Source organism: Rattus rattus, chromosome 3, assembly GCF_011064425.1.
Source record: "Rattus rattus isolate New Zealand chromosome 3, Rrattus_CSIRO_v1, whole genome shotgun sequence".
Lineage (NCBI taxonomy): Eukaryota > Metazoa > Chordata > Mammalia > Rodentia > Muridae > Rattus > Rattus rattus.
In genome coordinates, this window is record NC_046156.1 from 49,676,221 (window position 1) to 49,697,166 (window position 20,946).

Sequence of the window (20,946 nt, forward strand, 5' to 3'; positions counted from 1 at the left end):
CAAACATCCCTCATTCCCTATGTGTCATACCCTGCCCCCAACCCTGCACTTGCCAGCCCAGGGACTGCCCTTCCCCCAGAGGCTCTTCCCTATACAATCCAGACATTTCGGTCTCTTTCATTCTCTCCCTCTCCCTTCCCCACCCTGCACATGCCCTCACTCTCTCTTTTCCTCCTTCCCTTTCTCCCTCCTCAAGGCAATAAACCTGCCTTATATATTTTAATCTTTCATTTTAATTAAAATCTTTAATATTAATTCCTTCCACAAGCAGGGCTCCTCTCCCTCACCAGTTTAAAGTGGTCAGATATGTTCAAGGACAGCCCTGAACCCATTCCTGAAGCCTATTAGCTCAATAGACCAACCCATCCTCAAGGCAGAGGAAAGGTACTTGCCCCAAACCACTGTAAATACATATTTACCTGAAACTGTGGGTGTATGAACACCCCTATCTTTCTAAGCTGGTCAACTCAAAGTTAGGGGAAGGGAACCTATCCCAGGCCACCAAAAGCATTTAAAACTCCCAGTACTCCCCTGGAAAAACAGACCAGTTCCTGACATCCCCCTCTGCTCTGTGTGGAGCTGCACTTGCAGCCTCTGTGTCACTTGTAATAGTTTGTTGCCTGCCATGTTTGAGTTTTTTTTTCCTGCCTTTAATTTCTTTAGTTGGCTGAGAAAAACAAACACAACCAAGACCCCACAGACAAGAACATCTAACTCTTTCTTTTTTTTTTTTTTTTTCCGGAGCTGCGGACCGAACCCAGGGCCTTGCGCTTACGAGGCAAGCGCTCTACCACTGAGCTAAATCCCCAACCCCCAAGAACATCTAACTCTTAAAACCTTATTTCCCAGGTTGGGGATTTAGCTCAGTGGTAGAGTGCTTGCCTAGCAAACGCAAGGCCCTGGGTTCGGTCCCCAGCTCCGAAAAAAAGAAAAAGAAAACAAACAAACAAACAAAAAAACCCAAAACCTTATTTCCCTACCCTAATTCCTTGTATCAACCCCAAACTTTAACTTAAAAAAATATATGAGCCTTTCAGGCAATGGTGGGGTACACTTTTAATCCCAGCACTGGGAAGGCAGAAGCAAGCGGAATTTGAGACCAGTTTGATCTACAAAGAGAGTTCCCGGACAGTCAGAGATACATACAGAGAGCCTGTCTTAAAGGAAAAAACAGAAAGAAAATGAACCTTATTCTGATGAGGTAGGGAGGATTTGGGGTGTATGGTTTATGTCCTCCACACCCTGTGACAGCGTTTCAGCGTACTGTTAGAAGCAAATACACACTATTTATACTTCTGGGAAAGAGGAAGGACCAGACTGGAATCAGATAGCTAGTATACCTTACCACGTGTATGCTGATAATGCAGTGACTATTTGTATATTTGCTTCCTAATGTAACATCAGGCCTTACCCAACCTTACTTTGTATGTTAGGCTGCGGTATCACCTTTCAATACTCAGCCACAGGGCTAAGATTTCCCTTTCACTCTCCTAGCTGCACAGCAGTGAACTGTTCAGAAAAACAAAGCTTTCTTAGATGAACCGTCCTTAGATCCTGAGGTGTTGCCTCAGCCATTCACTAAACATCTACTGAATGCCTACTGTGATTCAGGAACTAGGTCAGGCATCATTTGAAAGCGCAGGTTCTAACACGACAAAATGACTCATGGCGCCTTATGACTTAAATACCTACAGGCTAGGGTGGATACCGTTGAATGAGATTCTCAAATCTCATTTCTAAAAAGGTGAATAGAAGTTTTTGGTTTCCCCCAGATGTCACAAAAGGAATCCAAGCAAAAAGCTAAACAAGGACATTTTAATCCAAGGTGTCAGAGAGAGAGAGAGAGAGAGAGAGAGAGAGAGAGAGAGAGAGAGAGAGAGAACAGTGGAAATAAGGGGACATGTTTTAAAAGAGCCACTCTTATGAAAACTTAAGCACACCAAGGAGTTTTGTGCTTCAGGATCAGCAGCATCCTTGGGAGAACAAATACTATTAGTATGGCTTCGCCTTCAACAGATTCAAGGATTAAATCCAGGGTCAGGTGTATTAGCATTCTGTCTAAGCTCCACCCCCACAGTTCAGGCAACAGCCAGGTATGCTCCGCCCTACAGTTACCTGGCAACAGCCAGGTATGCCTGACACTATGAAAGGGGCTGCTTGTCTCTTTCTTGCTCTCTTACTCCTGCTTCCTCTTGCTTTCTCTTGCCTCTTTGTCCCTTCTCTCCCCATTCCTCTCCCGCCTTCTCTCCACATGCTCATGGCCGGCCTCTACTCTATTCCTCTACACCTCTACTTCTCTCTACTCTCTCTCTCTCTCTCTCTCTCTCTCTCTCTCTCTCTCTCTCTCTCTCCCTACTACCTTCTTAACTCCCCCTCCCCATTCCCCAAATAAACTCTATTTTATACTATACCGTCGTGTGGCTGGTCTCTCAGGGGGAAGGGATGTCTCAGCATGGGCCCACTGAGGCACCCCCTTTCCTCAGACCTTCATAGAACATATCCCCCTCTCTTTATCTTTGTATAAACACATCAAGGTGTGGTAGCCCACATCTATATTCCCAATTAGCAGGAGGTACAAAGATTAGAAATCCAAGGCCAGCCTCTTATATATAGGAAGTTCCCGGACAGCCTGGGCTCCATGAGACCCTGTCATAACTTTCACTCTCATTCCAAACTCCCCCAAACAACCAACCAAAACCAAATGTCCACGGATCTAACCAGGGCTCCTTGACAAAAGCTTAAATTATACATGCATGATTAAATCTAGTTTTAAAAAAAAATTATTGTTTCAAATGAAGACATTTATATTTATATTAAGTAAATATATGAGCATTAATAAAAATAATTTTATAAAAAAATATCATCAATATTCTAGGGTCAGTAAGATGGCTCTGAAGTTTAAGGTACCTGCCACCAAACCTGATGGCCTAAGTTTGAACCCAGGGACCCACTTGGTAGAAAGAAAGACCTAACTCCACAAGTTGTCTTCTGTGGGAAGACATATAAGCGATATGGCACGTGCATGCACCTAGGCAAACACACACACAATAAACAAGTGCAATAAAAAAAATAAGCAACGAGCTTGAAGACATTTAGAACTTTCTATAAAATCTGAGTAGATACCATATGCTCCTATGTTGTATTTGCTGCTTTTTTTTTTTTAAATCAGTGTGACCAAATACCTAACAAAAGCAACTGAGGAAGAGTAATACGTTCCTCGTTATGGTGGGAAAGAATGACCTCTAAACTCAATATTTAAATAAATTAGATGTTCAAAGTCTCATTAAAGTGAGAAGCAGACCTGCATGGACGACTCTTGCTAATGAAGGTAAAACATTGAGCAAAGTGTCCAAAGTCAGCCACGAGACAAATCACCTGAGGGCATTTCCCAGGCACTCCACCCCTCTGCTCTGTTCAGACCTGGTGAGCTACTTCCCATGTTTGCATTAGCGTTTTTTTAGGTTATGATGCTCTGGATGCATATTCCCATAATTTCCCTCATTGGTTTACCCTCAGAATACTGTTTCTGTTTCAGTGTATGCCTGCCTAGAAGCAAGAAGACAAGTTTTACTTACCTTTGAAAGCGGGCATTCACTTCCTTACATCAGTCTTCTGAGCATGGTTTCTACAGCTGCTCCCTTTGTGAGGTGGGTGTGTTCTGCGTTTGCTGATGAGGTTGACTTAATATTTCTCTCAGAAGACAAGTTGGCAAAGAACTGGTTATTTGTTGACGCTGCGGCTCATTATGCTTTCCTGTGACACAGTGTGAGCCTTCGCTACGGTTTCATTGCTGTGAACGGACACCATGGCCACGGTAACTCTTAAAGGACAACATTTCATTGGGGTTGGCTCACAGGTTCAGAGGTTCAGCCCATGATCATCAAGGAGGGAAGCATGACAGCGTCCAGGCAGACATGGTGCAGGAGGAGCTGAGAGTTCTACATCTGATCGAAAGGCAGCCAGGAGAGACAGTCTCACAGGCAGTTCCTAATAGTGCCTCTCCCTGGACCAAGCATACTGAAACTATAGTAAAGTGTTTATGCAAAACAGAGGAACTGAGGAGGGAACTCTGTGCCCTCTAATCATCATTGTTCAAAAATTTTTTCTGTGAAAATGGAAACCTGTTAGATCAGCTCTGTCCAATGCTACACTAGCTACTACCATGGAGTTGAGAACCTGGAATACATCCAGCGCAATTGAGAAACAAGCTTTCAGTTTATTTATTTTAAATGAAGTCACCACATGGAGCTGACAGTTACTTTAAATAAATGTTGGAAGGTAGCTATAGTGCCTTAGTATTAGAACTCAAAATTAATAAACTCTGCTTGTAATCCCTAGCATGAGGGAGACGACGAGAGCTAGAGGAGGATCTTTGAGTTCATTCATGGACTGGATGATGGACTATATAGTGAGACTCGGGGGCGGGGCAGTCATGAATCAAATCCCTGTTCCCCTGCTATCCAATCTCCCCTTCTTTTTGCTTTCTAGGCTTACTCTATGCCTTTTTCCTTGTGTGTGTGTGTGTGTGTGTGTGTGTGTGTGTGTGTGTGTGTGTGTGTGTGTGTGTGTGTGTGTGTGTGTGTGTGTCTGTGTGTCTGTGTATGTGTCTCTGTGTGTGTGTGTGTGTGTGTGTGTCTGTGTGTCTGTGTGTGTGTGTGTTAAGGATCTCACATATCCCAGGCTGGCCACTAACAGTACTTCTGGTCTTCCTGTTTCCATATCTTGAGAACTGGATTATAGGTTTGCACTATACTAGGTTTATGAGGTGCTGAGGACCAAATCCAGGGCTTTGTGCATGATTGGTAAGCACTCTACCAACTTAGTGACATCTTCACCACAGAGGTGCGGCAGGAAAGACAATAGTAACTTTCATTTGGAATTTTCTGTTCGGTTACTGCTATTGCTGTGAGGAGACACCATGACCAAAGCAACTTTTAAGAGAAGAACATGTAATCAGAAGCCTGCTTACAGTTTCAGAGGGTAAGTACGTGACCACCATGGTGAGGAGTATGGCAGCAGGCAGGTAGACATGGTGCTAGAACAGTAGCTGAGAACTTATATAATATCTGAACAGCGGAGATAGAGACAGAAGGAGAGATGGAGGGGGAAGGAGAGAGGGAGGGCCTGGGGCTTTGAACTATCAAAGGCCAACCCACTGACACACCCCTCCAACCAAGCCACACCTCCTAATCCTTCTCCAAGGAATTCCACTGAGGACTAAACACTAGCTATTGGAGCCATTCTCATTCAAACCACAACTAAGAAGTACAACATTCTCAAGTTGTGAAGGATGGAGCCCTAGGGACTGGAGAGGGCTAAGCAGTTAAGAGCATTGACTGGGGGGTTGGGGATTTAGCTCAGTGGTAGAGCGCTTGCCTAGCAAGCAAAAGGCCCTGGGTTCGGTCCCCAGCTCCGGAAAAAAAAAAAAAAAAGAAATTAAAAAAAAAAAAGAGAGAGAGAGAGAGCATTGACTGCTCTTCCAAAGGTCCTGAGTTCAAATCCCAGCAACCACATGGTGGCTCACAACCATCTGTAATGAGATCTGATGCCCTCTTCTGGTGTGTCTGAAGACAGCTACAGAGTACTTATATATAATAAATAAATAAATTTTTTTAAAAAAGATACAAGATGGAGATAGTCTTGATTCTTCTTAAGTACCTGGCTAAGTCCAGTCAAGCCTGACGTTAGCTCCATTTCTTCTTTCCAATGTTTTAACTAAGCAAGCCAGTAAGATCCTTTTCTTCTTATACTAGCTTTACACTCTATCACTTGGCACCTTAAAATGTGTTGAGATTAAAGACAAAACAAAAAGCACACAGTAGTGACAGTGGTACGTGAGTGTATTCCCAGCACGTGGCAGGCGGGAGCTCCAGGATGAAGTTTAGCTACAAGGCCAACCCACACTGTAAGAGACCATCTCAAAACAACTCCTTCGGGGTTGGGGATTTAGCTCAGTGGTAGAGCGCTTGCCTAGCATGCGCAAGGCCCTGAGTTCGGTCCCCAGCTCCGGGGGAAAAAAAAAAAAAAAAAAAAAAAAAAAAAAACTCCTTCCCCCAACAAACAACAACAAAAATCCAACCAGGGCTAGATTAGTTCAGCAGCTTAGAATGTATACTGCTTAAAGATGACCAAGACTGGGTTGGGGATTTAGCTCAGTGTAATAGCGTTTCCCTACCAAGCGCAAGGCCCGGGGTTCGGTCCCCAGCCCTGAAAAAAAGAAAAGGAAAAAAAAAAAAAAAGAAAGAAAAGATCAGCCTGGTTTACATAGTGATTCTAGGACAAATAGGGCTTTGTAGAGACCCGGTCTTACCCCACCCCACCCCCCTAATAGTGACAGATATAATGCCACTGCCATGTTGTTTTAAATATTTTTAGTGTGCCCTCTTGTCAGCACTCAACTGCCATCTTTTATTTTAACATAGACTGAGGTAGCTTTTCAATTGCTTTTTGAACATTTTAGTTTACGTACACGAGGATTCTACTTGTGGGCGTGCTTGTGCACCACTTGCTTGCCTGGTACTCAGAAGGCTAGAATAGGACACTGGATCCCCTGGAACTGGAGTTAGATGGTTGTGAGACACTGTGTCAAGTGCTGAGAATTGAACCTGAGTTCCTCTAGAAAAAGCAGCCAATGTTCTTCTTTTTTTTTTTTTTTTTTTCTTTTTTTTCGGAGCTGGGGACCGAACCCAGGGCCTTGCGCTTGTTAGGCAAGCGCTCTACCACTGAGCTAAATCCCCAAACCCACAGCCAATGTTCTTAACCTCTGAGCTATCTGAGCTCTCTCTCTCCAGCCCCTTCAACTGTTTTTTTTTTTTTTTTTTAATAAAATGATCAGTTCAGTTATGCATTAAATCTCATCATCAGCTGGGCTATAATATAAAAATAACATAGAAAAACGAGAGAAGAGAGCTAGGACTATCCTACAGTAAAGGATGCAGAATCCTGAGGAAGAGGTAAATCAGAAAATCAGCAGTGTGCAATGGTGCAGGCCTTTAATCCCAGCACTCAGGAGACAGAGGCAGATGGATCTCTGTGAGTTTGAGGCCAGCCTGGTCTATAAAGCAAGTTCCAGGACAGCCAGGGCTACACAGAGAAACCCTATCTTGTAAGAACCATACACAAACAAACATAAACTCAAGTACTGGTGTGTTTAATTCCTCATTCTTTATTCCTTGGATCAGTAGATTAAACAGGTAGTATTTCCCCAAGCATTGAGTTAGAGACGTTAAGGAATACCAGCAGGTTTCAGAGACACAGTCAGTAACCTCTTTGAATGCAATTTTAATCCTCATTATAAGTTGAGCAGAATAATTTAATGCAGTAAGTGAACTACACACAAAGTCTGCATATCTTGAACTATAAAAATGGCTTGCACACCCACATACAGGTTTAATCAACCATACATTCTCACAATGAAAGTATTTATGTGTGTATCAGTGGAACACAACCCAGAATACCTGTCCTGGCCTCTGCTTCACAAGCTGTGCCATTCCTACGGCTGAAGGCATTTGTTTTTGGAAGCGTTACAGTCATCAAGGAAGACGACGAGATTACTAATGCTTAGCAAATACTAGTTTCTCTTTAAAAAAGTGTTCTTTAGAAAAGAATATTAAAACAAATGATCTATTAAGACATTCTGACAAGAATTTAGTTTTCTAAAAAAAAAAAAATACAAACCAGTTCATTATCTTTAATAGCTTCTCCCACCACTGTCGTCTAAAAACTTGAGATTCATAAAGCACAAGCCCTACCATTCATAAAATCAAGAGGACATTTAGATTGCATTTTATGCAGCGATGTACACAGCTTGGAATGCACATGTCTACCTGAAGAATAAGTACTACTTCCCCCTTCCCCTTTCGGGTGGAACTGCATGGTTTGCAATACTTTAAGTTAGGAGTTATTCAAGGCCAGTAAGCAACTCAAATATGGTCAGATAAAGACAGGCAACGAAAGGCTCACGTTATAAATCTAAAATCAAAGGCCTCTGTCATTGCACGCCTAGCTATCACGATATTACTGCAGACAACAAATACAATGTATGGTTTCCACAGAAAATATCAAAATCCGGGCATCACAAACGGTGTCAAGATCCATAGTTGGCTTCGTCGAAAGCTTTTCTAGCCCGTTTCAACTCTTCATTCATAGTTAGTAAGTCTTTAACTCTAGCGAACTTCCTCGGATCCTTTCGAATTAGGAAGACAATATCTTCAACTTGCACTCGACCTTGTCTTCCAATCGACATTGCCTTATGAGTCTATGACAAGGAAACACATCAATTTTTAAGGGCCAAAGATTTTTGTGTTTTAATTTTCTATTAATCACGCTAGTGTTTACATTTGTGAACCACCTGTCTGATCATCTCCTTACTTAGGAATTTATTTATTTCATGCATGTGAGTACACTGTAGCTGTCTTCAGACACCAGAAGAGGGCATCAGATCTCATTACAGATGGTTGTGAGCCACCATGTGGTTGCTGGGATTTGAACTCAGGACCTCTGGAAGAGCAGACAGTGCTCTTAACCGCTGAGCCATCTCTCTAGCCCTTCTTACCCCCTTTCTATTGCATAATCGGCAGTATTTTCTTTCTGCTTTACAGGCCTTCTTTTTTCATTAAGGACATTAAAACTACCAAAATGAGCTGGACAGAGTGATACGCATTTTTAATTCCAGCACTTGGGAGGCAGAGACAGACAGATCTCTGTGAGTTCAAGACAAGCCTTGGTCTATAAAGCAAGTTCCAAGCTAGCCAGGGACACATAGTGAGACCCTGCCTTAAAAATAGATGGATGGACAGATGGACAGATGGATGGTCAGACAGACTGGCAGACTAAAACAACAACAAAACCTAGCAAATTTTGAAGATACTTCTGTTTTATTTTATGATATAGGTGAAGTTTTTGTCTTGTTAAATGTGTTCTGGGTTGGCTAATGAGTAGGTAATAGAGATTAGGAAAATAACAATTAGGCTTTAATAGGCTGGAAGGAAAGAAGGAAGGTTTTGGGAGGCTAAATAATAAGACTGATCCTAAGACTAATGCTTAAACCTTTTATATAAAAAATCTATACTTGGAGACACAATTATAACATTATTTTTGTTGCTGTTTTGTTTTTGAGACATGTTTTTGAGTCTCACTATATAACTAGAACTTACTATGTAGATTGGCCTAACCTTGAACTCAGGCCAACTTATCTCTGATTTCTGACTGTTCTTTATTGAGACAGGATCCAGAAACTAGGCTGGTCTCAAATGAGGCAATCTTCCTGCCTCTGCTACAATTTCTAGAATTAAAAGCATGCACCACTATGCTCAGCTTTGTTTCTGTTTGTTGAGAAAGGGTCTTACTACATAGCCTACCTAGCCTGGTCTTAAAACTGGGGTCCACCTACCACAGCCTCCTGAACGCCGAGCACACCGAAATGACATCTTCTCCTGCCTGGCTGCTGTTTGTTTTTATCTGTTTGTTTGTTTGTTTGTTTGAGAGATGTCTTTATTTCATTTTATTTGTTTGTTTGAAATCCAAGTCTTGTTATGTAGCTCTGGATGGCCTAGAACCTGCTACATCCTGTAGTAGATCCTCCTGACTCTCTGGAATTCTGGGATTACAGGTATGAGCCACTATGGCAGGCTTTGTCATTTAATATGCTGCTGGGGACTGAGCCCAGGGCCTCGCACACGCATATTAGCATGATCTGGCACTGCTACAGCTAATGTTTTCCCTGAGCTGAGGTAAACTGGATTAAATTCTCGCCACGTGTGCAGGCCCTTGCACACACACCGAACAGCTTCAGCCCTTGCTGAGTAATCCTTTCACTTACTCTGTAGTAAGGAGATGGTCCAATGTAAAGGGTGAACACTCATAAGAACTAAAACCAACCAAACTCAGTAACCTCGGCCCTGCTAATCCATCCAAACAAAGGAAAAGAAGAAAACCATAAAAGTGGTCATTCGAGATGTTAGACCAGGAGCTGGAGACATGGTGCAGATGTTAAGAGCACTGGCTGCTCGTCCAGAGGACCTAGGTTCAGTTCCCAGCATCCACAAGGCAGCTCACAACTGTCTTTAACTCCAGTTCCAAAGTATCTGACATCCTCACACAACATACATGTAGATAAAACCAATGCACATGAAATAGAATTTTTTAAAAATCCCAAAGGTATTCCATGAGCTGTACATACCTTTAAATAAATACTGGAAGGAAAAGAACTTAGGCTGGGTGAGATACTTTTAATTTCATCCAAAGATACTATGTTTTTACAAATAAAACTCAGGGGCTGTAGAAATATCTCAGTGCTTAAGAACAATGGTATCCTCCAGAGAACTGAAGTTCAGTGCCCAGCACCCACATGGCAGCTCAAAACTGTCTGTATCTCCAATTTCAGGGAATCCAACACCCTCTTCTGGCCTCCAAGAGCACCAGACACACATAACATACAGGGACATACTTGTAGGCAAAACACCTCTACACACCACGTGAAATATAAAACAAACAAACAAAGCTCAGAAGTCCTGGGATACATTTACGTACTATCCACAGTAAGGGCGAATAGAAGCCAGGAACTTGCACAAAGCAGGCACTCAAACAGATAGTTTATTTCAAAAATTCTAGCATTATCTAAAGCTTAACATTTTAAACCTTCAATTAACAGTTACAAAAATCAACACAACAAAAAAGTGATAATTACAAAGTGTCTTACCATTTCAGTGATGAACTCTATGACAAGGTCTTCGAGAATATCCACTGACTCCGTATAAGGATTCTGGTCATCCCCAAACCCATACATCATACAGCGCACTGTGAGAGAGCAAGAGTGTTGCTTGACTCAGAGATGGACCAGTGTCACCAGTACACTTTGCATACCAAGTAGGATTAAACCAAATTATAAACAATGGTTTAAACACAGTTATGGCTGGGCGTGGTACAGCTTGGTTTTTAATCCCAGCAGTCAGGAATCAGAGACAGGTGGACCTAGTTTGGTCCAGGCTGGTCTATGCAGTAAGACAAACAAAATATTATAGTTGTGTCTGCAAGTATGGATTTTGATATAAAAGGTCTAAGTTGTCTTAGGACTGCTCTTACTATTTAGCCTCCATAAATTTCTCTTCCTTCCAAACTACTAAAGCCTAACCTTATTATATGCACACACACACGCACACACACAGACACACACACACAGACACACACAGATACACACAGACACACACACACACACACACACACACACACACCCCTTTCAAGACTGGGTTTCTCTGTGTAACAGCCTTGGCTGTCTGTCCTGGAACTCACTTTGAAGATCAGGCCGGCCTTGAACTCACAGAAAAGCACCTGCCTCTGCCTTCTGAGTGCTGGGATTAAAGGCATGGACCACCACTGCCCAGCTAAATTTTTTTTAAAAGAGGAAGTTGAAGGGATAGCAAGATGGCTCAGTGGCTAAAGATGCTTGCTGTGCAATCCTGATGACCTAATTCAAGCCCTGGAGCCCATATAAAGCTGGAAGGAGAGAATCAACTTCATGAAGTTGTCCTCTGCTCTCCCATGTCATGGCACGTGCACACCCACACACAGACCAACAACTTTTTAAAAGACAGGGTCTCACTATGTAGCCCTGGCTGTGTTGGAACTCACAAGTAGACCATGCTAGCCTAGAACTCACAGAGATCCACCTGCCTCTGCTTCCCTAGTGCTGGGGTTAAGACAAGCAGCACCATGACCAACTCTAACTGTTTTTAAAGGAACTCAGGAAATAGAAAAAGAAATAAGTACATTAGCAATTCCTTTTACATTGTTTTTATTTTTATGACTATCATGATTATCTAATTAACTACTTGGGAGGGGAGGGACTTGAGACAGTGTCTGTCCGTGTAACCCACACTGACCTCAAATTCAGAATCCTCCTGCCTCAGCCTCCTGAGTATTAGGATTATATAGGTATATATATATAGGTATATATCACTATATTCAGCCTTAGAATAATTCCTCTTTAGAGCAAGAACTGGCAGAGCGGAATGAATGGGGTGACTTGGAAGTCAGCTTACAGTAGTTATCCTGTGAGTTCACAATGCCAAGAGACTCTGGGTCCCAACACAGAAGGGAGAAAGCTGCTATAGGAGCCAATATTCTATATATATTTTTGAATTCTATTTTTAAAACTTGTCTTTTTAAGAGACAATTTTAGACTTACAGATGAGTAATAAAAGAGAGAGAGAGAGAGAGAGAGAGAGAGCTCCCATATGCCCAGTATCTAGCTTTCCCTTACATTTATATAACAAATATTCATCAGAACTAAGAAATTAACACTAGTCCCTTATTCAGACTGTACTGATTTTTCTTTTTTTTTTTTCTTTTTTTTTTTTCGGAGCTGGGGACCGAACCCACGGCCTTGCGGTTGCTAGGCAAGCGCTCTACCGCTGAGCCAAATCCCCAACCCCTGTACTGATTTTTCTACTTAGGTCCATTTTCGGTTCAGGTTCCTTGTTTGTACCCCAACCCCCACCAGAGCTTCCCACATGCTAAACAAATGCTCTTACCACTGAGCTACAGTCCCCAGGCCTCTGTCTCAGACTCCCATTAGACGTCACTCTCCTACCTGTTACACCTCTGAAGTTTGCTCCATCCAACCTGTGGCAACTTCTTTAGCTCGTCCCTGTCTTTCGAGACCTCAACAAGAATCCTATTCAGATATGGCAGACTGTTCTATCTGCTGCTTTCTTGTGATTATCCTGGGGTTAGAACACTTTTACATGCTACTGAAAGAATACCAAGGTCAACACGCTCTCACACCAAGGGTACATGCCAATGTATCATTGACGATGCTAACTCTGATCTTAGCTAAAGTGATGTATGCTATAATTTCCAACTATGAGCCGTTTTTCCCTTAAGTATTTGAGGAAGATACCCATCGCAAATATTTTGATGGGCATAATTTACCTATCTCATTGGGAGTAGAAAATTTGTTATATAAGATGCACATATTTGGCCAAAGGGTTGATAAAGGCATAGACAAATGACAGTGGGTGCTTTGAAACTCTGTTACGGTAAGAAAAAGAAGTCTGTAGAGTTGGAGATGTGGCTCAGTCAGGAGCGTCCTACCTAGCATTCGCAGAGCCCTGGGTTTGATTTCTAGCACTGAATAAAACCGGTCATGGTGGCACACCCCTGTAATCTCAGCACTTTGGAAGTAAAGGCAGGAGGATCAGAAGTTCGAGTCCTTTGCAGTTACAAGGCAGCCTAGGCTGTAAGAAACCCTGTCTCAAAAGCAAACAAATAAGCAAGGGCAACCAAAACAGATGTGCGAATGTGGAGCAGGGGAAGCCCAGGAGGCTGCAACTCTCCTCAAAGAACGGGCAACGAAGGAGCTGAGAAAGGGTGCAGTAGTCTTCCCAAAGTTAAGCACACCAACTGTTTGTCCAAACCAACGGTAAGCCCTTGGAAAGAAACAAAGCAAGCTGTACTGACATATTCAGGATTAGGAGGGAGGGAGGGAAGGAGGAAGGGAGGGAGAGAGAGAATATGTATGTATATGTATGTACGTACATATGTATGTATGTGTGTGTACGTATGTGTGTGTGTGTGTGTGTATGTATGTATGTATGTATGTATGTATGTATGTATGTATGTATACAACAAAAATAAAGAGCCCATGAATTTGAAAGAGCTAGGAAGAGTATATGGGAGGGTTTAGAGGGATGAAAGGGAGGGGGAAAAATGATATAATAATTAAAAAACAATAAAAAAGCTCAGGGAGGTAGCTCAGCACATCAAGTCACCTGGTGCCAAACCTGAAGACCCTGTTCCATCTCTGGGACCCCCGTGGTAGAAGGAGGGAATCGTGGAGGCAAGAGAAACACCAGTTTAAGGCACCTGGACCACACAGCAAGACCCTGTCTGAAAAAAAACAGCAAGAAGGAGGAGACACGAAGATTCTATTAAGTCAGTGAGAGAAGCCTAGGAGGATCCCAAACTTCTGTCATCACAAAAGTGGAGCGCTTGAAACTGAACTAAAGGTTTGGACAGGCGGCAGCGTGGGCACCATTTCTAGAGTGCTTTGATGTCAGGGTCCTTTTCATATGTCCACATGACTGGAAGGAAAACCACATACAAATCACGTAACTAGCATCAGTGAGACAGAACGGAAATGGTCAGACTTTAAGGAAACCTGAAGGCACTGGCAAGGATTTCTCCGTTGTGGTTGTGAGTCAGTGTCTCCTACAGCCCAAGCTGACTTCAAACTCAATGAGGACGACCCTGAACTCCAAACCTCCTGTCCCTATCTATCCCAAGAGCTGGGATCAAAAACGATTTAGACAGTTAAAGGCTGCCTTGCAGTTTCTAGAATTTTTCGATCCCACTGCATCCAGGCATTTATAAATCTATGCTGCTACACTTCTCAATGCTCAGACAAGGTCCCTGGGCACGGGGATGGAGAGGGCATTCTCAGGAATTAGTATGGGCATGACAAGAGGAAACAGCTCACCCTGCTGCCCTAAGGATTTAACTTGTCTGCCTAAGGAGTATGGCGGAAGGTTAATGACACTGTTAGTACCCCACACTTCACCTTCTTGCCCTGATCAGTGCCTTAGTCCAAAGCCCCAACTTACATCGTTTGAAAGGTGGACACAAGAGGAATATAACATCATAGTCATCCCCAGCTACGTAATAAATACAAGACCAATCTAGGGTACATGAGACCCTGCTAAACACAGAAAGGGAAAAACAACAACAAAAACAAAGCAAACAAAAAAACAGAAAGGGGGAGGGGCAGTGGTGCAATGAATGTAGCTCAGTTAGTAGCTGAGTGCTAGCCTAGCACACACAACTAGGGTCAATGCTTAACTAAACAAACTGGGAATCATGACATATGGGCCCATGTGTAGCACGAGGGACACAGACAGGAGAAGTTCAAGGTCATACTCATCTACATACCAAGACTGAAACCATACTGGGATATAAAAACCCTGCCTCAGCTGGGTGGCTGTGGTTCACAGTGTTAATCCCAGCACTTAGGAGGCAGAGGCAGAGGTGGAGGCGTATGTGTCTCTCTGTGAGTTCAAAACTAGCCTGATCTGCAGAATGAGTCCTAAGACAGCCAGAGCTACACAGAAAAACCCTGTCTCAAAAAACTCAAAGAGGGCTGGAGAGATGGCTGAGTGGTTAAGAGCACTGACTGCTCTTCCAGGAATCCTGAGTTCAATTCCCAGCAACCACATGGCAGCTCACAACCATCTGTAATGGAATCTGATGCCCTCTTCTGGTGTGTGTGAAGACAGCTACAGTGTAATTATAATAAATAAATAAATAAATCTTAAAAAAAAAAAACTAAAAGAAATAAAATTTAAAAAAAAAACCACCTCAAAGTGTATGTATGGGGGGTGGGGGAGAATCACATTCATTATTTTATGTCACACAGAGAGAATTAGTATACATGATAAAGAGACTTATACCAACCACAGGAGGCACACGGGCAATCCCAGTACTTGAGAGGCTGAGGCAGGAGGACTACCACCACCCAAAGCTAGCTTGGGCTAAACAGTGTGCACCAATATAGCCAAGGCTATGCTATGCAGAGCCTATCTTTAAAAAAAAAAAAAAAAAAAAAAGCAAAAACAAGGGGAGCTGGAGAGATGGCTCAGCAGTTAAGAGCACTGACTGCTCTTCCAGAGGTCTTGAGCTCAACTCCCAGCAACCACATGGTGGCTCACAGCCATCTGTAATGGAATTGATGCCCTCTTCTGGTACTCATATACATAAAATAAATTTTTTTTTTTTAAAAAAAAGCAAAAACAAACAGGAATAAAAACAACCTTACAGGCAAGTCTGAGAACACTGTCCCTCTAAGCAAACATATGCAGAGCAATGTACCTACTCTGCAAGGACATGTTTAAAAGCTCTCAGCACCTGTAATAAAAGCGTTGGAGAGTACAACTTACGTTCTTTAGAGAAAAGTCTCTTTCTCTTCCCCTGGCCACCTTCCGCTCCTCCTCCAATCTCTTCATTTTCCTCCTCAAACTAGAAATGTAAAAATACGGACATGTCAAATGATGGCAGTGCACGTGATATTCCCCAGAGTCTCCTCCTGCTCTCTCTCTCTTTTGAGTGCTAGGAATTGAACCTAGGAGCTCACGATTCTAAACAGTTAATTGACCACTGAGCTACATCTCCAGTGCCCTTTTCATCTTTTTTTGAAAGACATTTATTATTTATATGTATTGTGTGTGCCTACATTGACTATGCCTGCAAATGCCCGCAGAAGCCAAAAAGGGGTCTAACTGCTGTAGGTAGCCAGATGCACTAAATCGAAATCTCTAGACTTTTTTTTTTTGAGACAAGGTATGTGTCCCTGTCTGCCTGGAACTCAGAGATCCACTTGCCTCCTTTTCTGAGTGCTGGGATTCAAAGTGTGCACCACCATGCCCAGTGACCCTTTTGCGTTTTCAAAAGTGGTAAGCTAGGGTAAACAGCACAAAGTCATAGAAACTTAGCATCAGAGGGCTCTTATGTCCTAGTCCACTTCTCAAGTCGTGCAAGAAGTCTTTTATTACGGCTCCTAACAACCCTACCCGGGGTGGGTGGGTGTGTGTGTGTGTGTGTGTGTGTGTGTGTGTGTGTGTGTGTGTGTGTGTGTGTGTGTGTGTGTGTGAAGTTCAAATGGACGTCAGGTTCTGGGTTTGGTTTTAGCCAATTTAGTTGTCATACTGCTAAGCAATGCTACTAGTGTAAAAGACCTGATAGTTTAAAATCTACTCTCTGCTGTCATCAGAAGCAACATTTACTAAGCACCTGTCAATACAGGGCTAAAAACTTTCCTTATCTGGGCTTGACCCTATCTCACGACAAGAAAACCGATGCCTTAAGTTAAATAACTCCAAAGGAGAATCTGGATCTCAAGCTTCCTGACTTTTCTCCGCTATTTTCACTAGTTTTGTTAGCAGCTGGGCTGCTGGTTCCGCAGTATTTGCTTTGATCTCCTATGACTCTCTAGACCCTCAGTGTCGGGAAGATCCAGATCAAAAGGAGATCCTGTCTACTTTTCCTTCCCGTCCTGCCCCACGCACTGACTAAGGTAAACCGAAGGAAGAGGAAAACACCGCGGAGACCCCGAACTCTCGGCGGGATTCCCTAAGGCTCAGGAGGGTCAGACTCTGCCTCCGCCAGTGAGCCGGAGGGAGTGAGGAAACAGGCTGTGACGGGCGCTCACTCACGGTGGGATCTTCCTCCTCATCTGCCATGCTAGCAGCCCGCCAGCCTTCTGAGCCCGCCCAAGGGCGGCTGGCAAGATTTATAAGATATGTGCGTCACTTCCGGCCTGGCCGGAGTTGCGCAGATGGGCGTGCACTCTCATTCTCCTAACCCCGGCCTTGAGATTGGCTGAAAATCAGTGACGCGTACTTAGGCGTGGAATCCTGAAGAAGGGATTAAAAATTACAAAGATGCCAGGCGTGGTGTACTACACCGGGAAAATTCCGTGCACTTGGCCGAGGCAAGAGAGCTTAGAGTTCGAGATCAGCTCAAGCTTCATGAGCCCATATCTCAGAAAACATAACTGATAAATTTGTGCATACTAATGGAGGCTCCCAAATGCCTGTAATTCCAGCTCCAGGGGAATATGATGAATTTTTGCCTCTGAGGCTGATGCACTCAAGTACACAAGCCCACATAGATATACTTTTTTTAAAAAATATATATATAATCTTTATGCATATGAGTGTTTTGCAGACACGCATGTGTACCATGTGTTCGCAGCGCCAAAGAGGCCAGAAGAGAGCAACTAATTCCCTGGAACTAGAGTTAGATGATTGTGAACCGCTATGTAGGGGCTGGGAATCAAACTCAAGTCTTTGGAAAAGCAGCCAATGCTCTTAGCTGCAGAGCAATCGTTCCTGCCTCCGTAATTTGTGTGTGTGCGTGTGTGTGTGTGTGTGTGTGTGTGTGTGTGTGTGTGTGTACATTGGGTTTTATGAGAGGGGTGGGTTTGGGTTTGGTTTTTTAATTACAAAAGATGTGCGGGAGAGATGGTTCAGTCAGTGAAAGCTCTAACGGAATAAGACTAATATTCAGGTTTAATCCCTGGGCCTATATAAAAAGTGAAAGGTAAGAAGACAGACTCCACAAGGCTGTCCTCTGCTTCCATATACAGTAATAAGTAAAACATTTTAAAATTATCAAAGAGCTAAGTGTGATGGCACACGCCTTTAATCCCTGCCTGGGGAGGCAGAGGCTGGAAAATCTGAGTTCAAGGTCAGCAACAAACAAAACAGCAGAGACATTAAATGCATTAGAAAGCTGGCAGCACAGAAAAGGTAGAAATAGAGTATAAAGGAAAAAATAAAAAGCAAAGGACTATGGACAATGCTAGCAGGCTATAGACTATGAAGTATGGGTAAATTCAACCCTCTTAACTCAAACTCCAAAAGAGAAACCGGGAATAACAAAGCAATGTAATGAGCAGATCAGACACAGAGCAGAGGGAACAGCCCGGGGTTCTTCTACGATTTCAGAGTGGACTCCAGAGTCCAGTTTAGGGTTGGAGGAAAGATATCAAATGACAGAAAAGTATCTCATAGCCAGCCATTCCTGAGGGTGGACAGGGCTTAGAGGACAAGGACCTAGAGAAATTGGTTTCAGCTATTACCATTGCTTAGCCAAACAAGGGACCTTTACAAAATGGAGTGGCCTTGGCTGACAATCATTTGCTATTCTGTTGTTTGTCAGTTTTCTCTGATTGAAATATTCCACACAAGAGGGAGAGAAAGGCCCGTGTCTTACATATCTGGGAGAACAGAAACACAGATGAGTTTTGAGGTCCTGGCCCCAGCAACTGAAAACAGAGTGGTTAACAACTCAGGGAGTCACAGCTAGTCCAGCTCCCTGCCAGCCGCACACAGAGTGGCCGGCACACAGGTTTCATGAATTACCATCTGGGTTGCAGTGGGCTTTTCTGTGATGCAGCTGCTTCTGAGTCATCTCATCCCTCATCTGAAACCCCTTATCCATACTCCTGCTAGTAATCCCAATACAAGTCGATCAGGTTACCAGGTTAGACATTGGTGCAATCGTTTCTTGGGTTTGTTCTTGGCTCCCTTTCTGATCTAATAGATATATGTGCCTCTCATGGTGCGTGCTTGTATGTGTGTGAGTGCATACATGTCTCTCTCTCTCTCTCTCTCTCTCTCTCTCTCTCTCTCTCTCTCTCTCTCTGTGTGTGTGTGTGTATGTATGCGCGCGCGTGTGTGACCTCCCCAGGAAGTGTGTCGCACAACACTCTTCCCCACCAATTTTGACATTCCAGTTTTTTGTGACCATGCTCAGCTATTCATGTAACAAATTTTCAAGTTCTTAACATTTACCTGTTTGTTCATTTGCTGTTCATTGTGTGCATCTATATGTGCCATGGTGCTTATGGAAATGCCAATGGGCAATTTGCAGGAATTGGTTCCCTCCTACCACCATGTGGATTCCAGGGATTGAACTCAGGCTGTCAACCTTGGCAGCAAGTGCCTTTACCCACTGAGCCATCTCCCAGACCCTGCAACAAATAATTGTCAAGCAGCCGCGAAACACATGCAGCATCAATAAAATGACACAGAATGCAAGTGGACACTACAGCGTAACTTGGATACACTTGATAGCTTATACGTTCCAAGTGTCTGTTGCAGTAGAGGACCCCACGTCAGAGGAAGCCTTGTTGGAGCAGGCAGGAAGTCAGCTAAGGCCTGAGGCATGCGCGGAGTGAGCTATCGAAGAAAGAAGTGCAGTGTGCTCCAGACTGGTCTTGAACTCTCCCTCTCCAGCCTTTGATCAGAGCTCCTTTCCCACTGGAATGTTCTTCCCATTGAGATGCTGCCTGCTTTTCAGGCCCAGTGAATGGTCTGTTCTTCCATAAAGCCTCCTTTGACTGAAGGCGTGTCTCCTTCATCCTCCCACAGCACTTCGTTTTCATTTTTTTTTTTTTTCAGAGCTGGGGACCGAACCCAGGGCCTTCCGCTTGCTAGGCAAGCGCTCTACCACTGAGCTAAATCCCCAACTCGTTTTCATTTTTAACAACTCTCGGTTTCTGCCTCATTTTCTGCTTGCTGCTATATGCGACTTACCTGTTTCCCTTAAACCTTAAACTCACTCAGAGCAGTCGGTTTCTCATCCGTCTCTTGATTCCCTAAGGTTAGCTCATTCCTTAGACATCTGGAAACAAATGTGTGTAGCATCTATGAATGCCTGTTTGACATGGCTTTTCAAGTAGTTTTCATTCAAATGAAGCTATTGTTGCAAGCCGTGCCTTTAGGACTGAACTTATTCTTCAGTTAAACCAGAATGCTCTGGTCATGGTCCCCAAGACTGATTGGCATTCACCACAATGACCGCAATGATTCTAACAAACAGGCTACTGTTCTGGACTGACAGGCATTTGGCAAGAACTGGCAGCTCTCCAGTGTCAGCTGAAATGAACTGACGAAGTATGAATTGGGATGCCCCAGTTCAGCCAGGCTCTATTTATTCCTTGATTTTGTGCTCTAAGAACCAGTGACCCGGGGTTAGCCTGACAAGAAACATGTCTGTCAGGGATGGATGGCACTGAGGCTATCCGGGTGATCCAGGCAAGACAAAAGCATAATGCTTGGGAGAAAATCATCAAAGATGGAGATGGTGAAGAGCATGGAAATTTGAGGCAATGCAGTAACAACCAGAAGGAAGCTTTGAAGTTCCACAGACCTACCCGGACCCCAGCTACCTACAGGCTCCCATCCACATACTCTCCAGACTCTCACTTAATGTTCTTACTTAAAAAAAAAAAAGTCTGCAGCTATTTTAAAGAGTCAAAAATAATGTCACATATATAATGACTATATACTCTTATTGTTTATTCACCTGTCTTACCCGGTATGTTTTGTTCTCTTGAGAGCAGAGACTGATTTTTGCCTCTGCAAAACCTACCAAGTGCTCAGCAATGTT

General features: G+C 43.4%; 1 protein-coding gene across 1 annotated transcript; it reads right to left on the minus strand.

Annotated features, from left to right (window-relative positions):
• Positions 1-7,134: 7,134 nt before the first annotated feature.
• On the minus strand, positions 7,135-17,228 carry Taf13 (TATA-box binding protein associated factor 13). The gene is made up of 4 exons (XM_032896927.1): positions 17,202-17,228; positions 15,930-16,008; positions 10,700-10,797; positions 7,135-8,257 (listed from the first exon to the last, which is right to left on the minus strand). The coding sequence occupies exons 1-4, from the start codon at positions 17,226-17,228 to the stop codon at positions 8,087-8,089; spliced, it is 375 nt and encodes a 124-aa protein (XP_032752818.1). The 3' UTR covers positions 7,135-8,086.
• Between the last annotated feature and the right edge of the window lie 3,718 nt (positions 17,229-20,946).